The sequence below is a fragment of the Dermacentor silvarum genome, chromosome 3, assembly GCF_013339745.2.
Source record: "Dermacentor silvarum isolate Dsil-2018 chromosome 3, BIME_Dsil_1.4, whole genome shotgun sequence".
Taxonomy (NCBI): Eukaryota; Metazoa; Arthropoda; class Arachnida; order Ixodida; family Ixodidae; genus Dermacentor; species Dermacentor silvarum.
Window position 1 is genome coordinate 145,755,598 of NC_051156.1, and position 9,469 is coordinate 145,765,066.

Sequence of the window (9,469 nt, forward strand, 5' to 3'; positions counted from 1 at the left end):
CAGTTCGGACGTTTTGCAGCAACGCTGCAGTTATCTTCGCGAGATCCGCCACATAGTTTTCATGTTACCACGCCCTTGCAAACTGCACTGACATGCCCGAATTTCAAGCATTTATGACATTGTAGAGGCCTAGGTACGTAAGGACATACCGAATGCCTCACGTATCCAACCTTGACGTGCGTAGACAAGGTATCCAACTGAAACAGTACTTTTACGCAACGGGACCGTCCAAAGCGATGAAAGCCAAGCACAGGAGCCGACAATGAGAGCAATTTTTCAAGGCTGGAGTCAGTAATCCCTTCGTCCACGTCCTAGATGACGCCTGTTGTAGTTTCCTTGTCATACGCGGAGAATGCGCGGACTGAACTAATTCCCATCTGAACAACTGCTTTCAGTGTGTCCAGTATGGTCTTTGTAAGGACTTCCACTGACAGGATATTATTTAGATCATATATACGTATCTCTACAACTTGGCCAGGGGCGACAAGTTCAAAATACTCCGACAAGCTCTGCAGAGAGTTCAAAATGTCTGTCGTCGGTGTTGGTACGTACGAGATTGTGTATGACCACAAGCCACTCGCATATTACAGTGGCTGTCGACAGGTTGTGATGTCCTTCTGATCTTCCCCTTCAAACGGCTGCTTGAGACAATGGTGAAGTCGCTATTCGAGGCCATATCTTCTGTGGAAGAGCCATCGGAAGTATCAAGCTCGACTACGCTGGGGCCGAAGCGGTCACTCGCATCGGAGGCACAATGATGTGGTCGTAAATGGCCGAATTGCTGGGAGGAATTTTTATCACCCATCCTAAGGAAAGCCGCCCCCAGTGCTCTTGTCACTGACTGCAGAAATCACGAGACAATCAAAGTAAAACAATCAGAGATTTAAGCTGAGACAGTTCGCTACGATCATTTCTTCCTTCAGCGGCACTCTTGGTTTTGAATGCGACAATACAGAAAAAAAGTTATTTGAGCTCCATTCCTAAATCATGCTACAACAAACAAAAAAAAGACAGTTGCGAAGAGGTTCGGCAATAAAAACAAACGCTGAATCCCGTCCTGTCGGCAAGCTAGGGAAGGAGCAATAACTATAGAAAGGTGACGACGCAGCTTTGCCGTTTCCGCACGAACTTGCCATGACTTCATATATTCTAACTGGCTCTGCTCGAGTCTAGTTAATAGGTTACCAGTAAATAAAGACTGCGGGGAATTTACAATATTCAATGGCACAAATAAGCAAGTCAAGAAAAGGTTGCCAGGGCCACAACGCAATAATTAGGGAAAAATATTTTAAAATGAATGACATCAAACTGACGTACTAGTGCTGGGGTTTCTTCACAAAATTTTATAGAATCTAACCTTGGTTTTCACTTTCTATATAATTAATCTATCTATCACTGTGAAATTACATAAAATGGTGCTTCGAAAGTGTACGTCATTAGTAAAAACTGATTAATTATTGATGTTAGTGTCCCTGTAAGGATCCAAGATCACATAAACAGTGGAACCTCAAAATGCGGAGGCCGTCTTCTTGGAAAAGCACGGACATTTGCTCCTTGACGATGTCTCGGCCCTCGTTAGAAAGAGCAATGGCAGCTAGATGAAATTTCTGCGACGACCCAACGGACGTGGCTTTATCTTCATTTGGTAGCGTGGAGATGAAGAGGCCCAGACAGGCTCAGTTAATCAGACAGTGCGAGTGTTTACCAATAACTTTTGTGCTTACATTACCCACTGAATTGCAATATTATTACAGCCTGTGCTATATATGCTGCAGCAGCTGATGGTGATGATGAAGGCGACTACAAAAAGGCCGTGGGTGTCTTTCACGCCAACGTCATTGTTGATATTTTCACCACACATCATGATGCGTCCCTCTTAACGTTGCAAAATAAAGCCCACGAACTATTGCGCAAGGTGAGACAGGCAACATTTACAGCCAAGCTAATGTTTTAGTTAAAAAATTAAATTATAGGGTTTTACGTGCCAAAACCACGATCTGATTATGAGGCACGCCGTAGTGGGGGACTGGACGACGTGGGGTTCTTTAACGTGCACCTAAATCTAAGTACACGGCTGTTTTCGCATTTCACCCCCATCGAAATGCGGCCGCCGTGGCCGGGATTCAATACCGCGACCTCGTGCTCAGCAGCCCAACACCACCGCCACCGACCAACCACGGCGGGTAAAAGTTTTGGTTGACAATTGTGTACTTGAAAGCACGCATTTATGTATAAAGCTGGTATGTCTGCGTCTTTTATGTGACGTAGGTTTCTTGTCCAGTTGAATAAATTCCTACCTTCTTCCTGGCTGTCGGGCAAGCACGCCGTAGGAAAAAATTACTGTTGCTGTCTTCTAGAGCCTCCTGACCCCGTCTGACCCGCGAACCCAAGTAAACTACACTAAGCCTTGCAAACTACACTAAGTATAAAGCAAAGCAGCTTTAGCTTAAAATAACTTGTTATGGGCTACATAGTTGAAACTTGATAAAGACATTGCAGTGCAAATAAGACAACGCACACGTAAAATTAAAGAAAAAACAGACAGCGCCCGTGGTGTCTGCTTTTATGTTCCTTGTGTCTAGTCGTATTTGCCCTCCAATGCCTTCATCAGCTGTAGCTTGAGAAGACAGGCAAGCATGATTTCTCCTCCATTGTGAAATTCCGCAAAATGCATTTTTTAATTAGATGCAGAAACATGGAAGGAGATATCCGTTAGAGTCGGCTATACCAAAATCCAAAATTTGTTACTCGAGCAACGAAAGACGGAAATAAACAAGAAGACATATAAAATCATGATACATATGCGAACACAAGTGCCCTATTATTGTATCTACGAGCACCAGCACCGCAAGCACAGTCCAATAAATATATGGCGGTCACCCATTTGACAGGAGTGAAACTGTCCACACAAATATCTTCCTACATACATAGCTAACTTCATAGTTTCTGCCTATATGTTAGCACTGGTAGAATGCAACGATTCTACACTTTTCTTTCATCGACAGTAGTAAACTCCCAATCAGGATTTCATGATGCCTGCCGTACACAATCCAGCCCATTTTTATTCTTTTGTAAATTTCCTTGTTATCATCAAGGTCCCTAGTGTGTAATTGACGTAGATAAACGTACTCCTGTACAGACTCTAGAGGATGACTGGTGATCCTAAAATCTTGTTTCCTTGCATGACTATTCAACCTTATCTTTGTCTGGTGCATATTGATTATCAACCCCACTCTTACACTATATCGGTAAAGGTCCTCAGGCATTTGTAATTCGTCACCAGTGTTGCTGAACAGGACATTGTCATCTGCAATACGAAGGTTGCTGAGATATTCGTCGTCGAATTTTACTGCTAAGCCTCTCTAGTCGAATAGCTTTAATACTTCGAAGCGTGCAGTGAATAGCATTGGAGAGACTGTGTCTCTTTACCTGGCCTTTTTTTGAAAGGCAACGTTTGACTTTTCCTGCGGAAAATCAAGCTAGCTGTGGAGCCTTTGTAGATATTGACACGTGTACTTGTGTGTATATCTCGGCAGACCACGTTTCACCGTCCAACAAATGTTATCGCTCATCGCGGGACGCGCTTGCATCTATCGGAAGTTTGTCGAATGTTATCGATGGTTCTTTCCGCTGTCCGTTGTCACCGAACCTGTGTAACCTGATTGAATGTATGCGCGACGCGAATTCTCTAGCACTTTCTAGAAAACACGCCGGTACCAGCGATTACTCTTGAACCTTCGATGACTCATGTATAAAAGCCGACGCGTTTGACCCGCTGATCAGATTTCGATGACCACCGACTGTCTTCGCCGCTATAGTTGTTCTTCGAGTGCAACTTGCTTTTGTGGGCACAGGTTTGCCCAATAATGAATCAGTTTCGTCAGTCACAGTTTTACGACTGTTTTTTTTTTCACTGTCACTACTACGTGACCATAGTTTCGAAGATGTTCACGTACGCTTCCACTACTCCTCTATTACGCGGTGCCTCTTTGACTGCTGGTATCGCTACTGAATGAAATGCCTTTTAATAAAACATGAAAGTCATATATAGAGCTTGATTGGACTTCCCAGATTTCTCGATTACCTGAGTGATGATTTGGATGTGATATATTGAAGAATATCCTTTGCTGAAGCTAGCCTGTTAGTTCTCTTGGTTGATTGAAGTGTTGTCCTCATTCTATTGGAAGTTATCTTGGTGAATATTGTATACAATGCTGAAAGCAAGCTAATGGGTCTATAATTCTTCAGTTCTTTAATGTCTCCCTTTTTATTAATAAGTATAGCGTTGGCAGCCTTCCAGCTCCCTGGTACACTTGAAGACATGAGCCATTGCATATAAAGGGCTGCAAGCTTTTCAAGCATGATAGCTCCTCCATCATTGATTAAATCAACTACTGTTATTTCATCTTATCCTGCCACGTTCCCCCGGGTAATGCCGTGCACAGTCCTTCTGTCTTCACCTTTAGTTATAGAAGGAGCCCCTGTATCCTGTTTATCACTACTTCGAATCCACTAGCGTACGCAAAATGCCTAAATTAAAAGCTGGCCCTTAAGGATGAAGAAATGGAGCTAAAAGAGCTGAAAATAATGCCGGTATTTAAGCAGTAATACGGGAATTAAATGTCCCATGGGCTTCATCTAGAGCAAGGAAAGCACCTGCCAAAAGTGGAGATAATGAAAAGAAAAGAATGAACAATTATGATAACACTTAAATCAGCGGTTGTCAAGAAAGACGTTCTCTTTTTTTTTTTCTTTTTTGGCGCTGCTACCGGAATTCTCCGCGAATGGTTTTCATATCTCAACTTTTTCCGATACTGTTTACAGCAACGTTTCTTAAAAATACGATTTCAACATTCGTTCGATTAACAGCCAAACTGTTACAGACGCAAATGGTACCCGCACTTATTCAGTAAAAACTAGGTAATAAATGTTGTAGTCCGCAACAATGCAGCGTCACAATAATTTCTGAAACATAAGTGAACATGTCATTCTAGATTAAAGAGCATTTTATGAGAGCCACTATTGCCGCGTTTTTTTTTTCTTTGATTTCCTCCGCTATGATTTAAATTTTGTTTGTTATAGCTTGCTCGTACTCAAGAAAGTAGTTTGATAAACACCATTTTTTCGGTATTCTATGAACCCATGTTCAGAATATTTTGCTGTACAACATGGGAAATCGGAATGAAATGGTGCTCATACCGTCTGAATTTCCATGCACCGTAAAAAAATGACAGCATTATCCGCGTGAACACACATACCTGCGGTGCGTTCTAGTGCAGTCTTTTCAATGTGCACATCAGCTTCTCGATTAGTTTTTTTTAAGTGTCTTTCAAGTCATGTGCTAAATTTTCAACCTTGCATTCCTTGGCTTACTAAGGTAATAATGAGATGTAAACACCTTGTGGAACATCACAGAAAGTTAGCTTAACAAAAATTTCAGTTCTCTCTCCTTTTGTTTGTATTTGAGCCTCAGCGATCACGCAAAGATGTTTTCAAGTGACAGTCATTATTTTGTTCATTTTGCCAAAGCGAAAAAGGTGCATTAGTAGTGAATTTGTAAGGCGAATACTAGCAATGCTTCCTCGCCTGATATCCCACTACGTACACTCTAGGTCGATACCAGGGGCCGATGCGCAGAATCATTGCCGATGTATTAAAAAAGTGTAGTGTTACTCCTGCCACCGATAAAAATAAATAAATTAGCTCATGACAGAAACTGACCTTAAACGTTTACTTATTGACCACTGAAAGACTTGCTCCTGCACTATCAGGAGCAGTTGAGTGGATGCCTGTGTAAGGTCTTCATTATTTGAATAAAATAAGGAGGGAGCACTGAAGTTCACCTTGGCGACTGAAATAAAGAAACTCGTAGTGTCTGTGCATCGCTCTCAGCTATTCTTCGTTTAAGTAATGTCTTCAGTCAGCCATGACGACCGCTGTAACAGCACTGCAAGCGAATTACCGAAAAAGTCACAGCAAGAAAACAACGATAGAAAAGACAAATTTGCGTGGCCGCCTTGACCTGGCTAGAACACAATTTGCGAATGCGCAAAAAAACAAAAAAAAAAAACTTAGTAGCCTTGTTATTTTCATTGCCTGGTTACTTGATTTCTTGGCGTCTCAAACTCTCCCTCCAACGCATCGATAGCACAGATATCTAGATCTACCCCCGTCACGAAAGTAAACAAGAATATATTGATTTGTAGTTTGATTGTAAAGTGGTTACCGGTATGGCTTCGAACGCCAAACAGGGCGGTCAGTAGCTCATCTGAATTACCGGCCGCTCTGCATCGCGATAGCAACTTACACTGCATGGGTAATTGACCACAGGCCGCGCCTTGGCTCTGGTTCCCTCCTCGTTGGCACGACAGATACGCAAACACCGCCGCATAAAAACACACGCATAAAAAAATGGCCGCTGATGACTGTCCTTCGCGCCGTATAGAAGAGGAGGTGGGGATCGCCAAGAAAGCGCTTGCAGTTAGCAATCTAATTGGTTGCGAAAAAGGCATGCTTCAGTTTTTTGGCGACGAGCAAAGATGAATATTAAGGGTGGGCGTTCACTTTCTCCTCACCTTCCGCTGGGGAGTAATTTGCTGCCGTTTCTTGCCGGGCCAAGTGTCAGCTATAAAAGCGGAGCCTCAGGACAAGACGGAACAGACGCTTCTGTTCCTCCATCGGATTAAGACCGACAACATGGTGAGTACAGAGACACAGGTCTTTAGATGACCGGAGATCAGTAAATTGAGTGCTTTCCGCGGATAGCCCCTGAACATACTTGGTAGCTTTTCAAACCAGTCTGCCTCACAACTTGTAGGATGAAAGTTTCCCCAGAAAAGAATTCATTTGAAAGCAGCTTCTTTCTCTGCAGCTCCCGGAAACAATAAACTATCTCCCATGAAAGTCACATCTAATCAGTAAACAAAAATTGTATTTAGGCAAAACTTTCAGGGTGGTAATTTTAAGTGCAGCGCATTTAAGGCAATAAAAGAAACAATCTGAATAGTTCAGAAACGATTTCTCATTTCAGCATCGCCACTTTCTGAAAAAAAAACATAAAAACAACTATGCACAAATGTGACCCTTGAAGTATACCCCATACGAATATTATGCCAATATGGAGGCGGTTTCTGAAAACTGGACAACTAATAAATTGCGAAACTTTCAGAACTTAGAAGTTGAGATGTAAGAATTACGAAAGTTTTAGCCCAAAGGCGGGACGATAGTGTCCTAGTATAGGTCGCTGAATAAGCCAGAAATCCTGTGCAGCTTTAGACAAAGGAAAGATTAACGTGTAGTTTTATTTTCTGCGTAGCTACGCTTTAACGCTACAATAAAAATTACTAGTTTTCTTTTCCTTCTCGTTTACATGTTTTCTTGGTACTTGCAGGACATGTTATCGTTCATAAATGTATAATTTACTACCTTGCTACCGCTGCTTCCAATATAGCATAAATAGGAGCCCACGCAAAGATTATCTCAGATTTGGGACAATGCAAAGATAAATGGAAAGATCATCGTGACTTCACGCGTAGCAAATGCTGCTATGAAAGCATTCGACGTTTAGTTCAAGCACTAACGCCTGACATTGTAGCACTATGCAGAACAATGCTGATGCAATGTTCTTGCAACTCTGTAACCCGAAGAAAAGTATTTTACCAAATAACGTCAACGGAAATCCAGTGCGCTTGCATGGTTAAGAGGGTGCGGTAGAAAAATGCGTCTATAAAACGCACCCAATATTTCAACCTTATCTTCATCATTTTATAAATATGAATATATGATTTACGAAGTAATTCAATCTACCTTTTTTTAGAATCGACGGTTGGCAATCAACAGTTTGCAATGGCATCGTCTCTATAATAGCCGTTTTCGTTTCAGCTCCGTGTCAACATCCTCCTTGCCCTGGCCACCAGCGCCTTCGCTGGACACGTTTCTAGTGGATATGGCCTCGGCTATGGTCTCGGTTATACCGGCCTCGGCCTCTCCCACTACGGTCTTCACCATGGCGTTGGCTACTCTGGACTGACTGGATACGGCCTTCGCTACGCTTATGCTCCAGCTGCTAGCTACGCCGTCCACACTGCGCCAGCTGTCGCCGCTTACGCTGTACCAGCCGTCGCCAGGGTAGCCACCACTTACGCTGCCCCAGCTGTGACCAGATACGTGCACTCCGCTCCAGTTGTTGCTGCTGCCCCAGCCGTCACTTACGCCGCTGCTCCAGCTGTCGCTAAGGTTGCCACCTACAGTGCCCCTGCTGTGACCAGTGTTGTTCGCACGGCTCCAGTGGTCGCTGCTGCCCCAGCCGTTGCCACTTACGCCACTTACGCCGCCCCAGCTGTCGCTGCTGTCCACCACGCGCCAGCTCTTGCCGGCATCACTCACGCTGCTCCACTTGTCGGTGCCTACCACGCCGTCCCAGCCTACGGCTACGGAGTGAGCAGCCTCGGCTACGGTGGCGGTCACTACGGATATGGCCACGGCCTCCTTGGCTATGGTCTGAACTACGGCTATGGTCTCGGCTCCCCCTTCCAGTACGCCACTCTCCTCCGCAAGAAGAAGTGTAAGTGCTCTTTTGATTGTTGTTTGTTTCTGCCTATTTCTCTTTAGGAAAGACGCGTGACGCTATTTCTTCCTGAATTTTCACATTTCAGAAATTTCTCTATTTTGCGACGCAGGAATGGACACAGAGCACATAGGAAGGACAGAAGAGTCTTCGAGGCTTCGGTCATTTACAGTGACGGCAGCCGAAAAATAAACTGTTCGCACGTGAGCTTCTGGTCTCAGCATTCAATTTATTATATCGGTTATTGCACCCGATTCAATCGAGGATGCAATACCGTGAGGTAATGTGTCCTGAATGTAGTCCCTCTCGCCGACAAACACAAACTATTTTGCTTTAAATTAGATCAGGATTTGCGATCTCGAAGGTGTATGCACCTTCGAAGCTTCGTAGGTGCATACACCCACAGCTCACTTCTTGCCCTTCTAACATTAAACTTCTTCGTTGCCTTATGTATAATATCTGCTCGACATCGCACTGACGCAGGTGCAACATCGTCGCAGCGTAGAATCCCCTCCCTTTATGTCGGTTGCACTTCGATGGATACATTCACACATTTATAGAGACCTCACTTGCTCACTTTGCTTTCTCCTTGGGGAAAATACAAGCGCCACATTACAAGTTGGGGAAATTTCGATATTCTTTAATGGACTAACGGTATGAAACACATCGGGCTTTAAATAAAATATCATGCAGAAACTACCGACTATGACTATCAATGTAGGCGAAAGCCTGAATGAACAGATGAAGCAACGAGCGAGGGACGTGCATTAGTCCATGGCCTAATAGAAACCAATAAATGAAAAGCGTTCGTGGCGTAATGGTTTCAATGTCAGACTTCTGCGCTAGAGGTCTTCTGTTCGAATGCTGCAGCCGGACAATTTTAATGTTTTGTAAGTTATTTAT

At 43.6% G+C, this 9,469-nt stretch overlaps 1 protein-coding gene across 1 annotated transcript in view; it reads left to right on the plus strand.

Moving 5' to 3' along the window:
- The window catches only part of LOC119445877 (uncharacterized), a 64,236-nt gene extending 55,469 nt beyond the window's left edge, over positions 1 to 8,767 (plus strand). The window contains exons 5-7 of the mRNA XM_049664775.1: positions 6,590 to 6,699; positions 7,882 to 8,563; positions 8,679 to 8,767. Coding sequence (XP_049520732.1) covers positions 6,590 to 6,699; positions 7,882 to 8,563; positions 8,679 to 8,680 — 794 coding nt within the window. The 3' untranslated portion in view covers positions 8,681 to 8,767. The remainder of the gene's footprint in view (positions 1 to 6,589; positions 6,700 to 7,881; positions 8,564 to 8,678) is intronic.
- Positions 8,768 to 9,469: the final 702 nt, after the last annotated feature.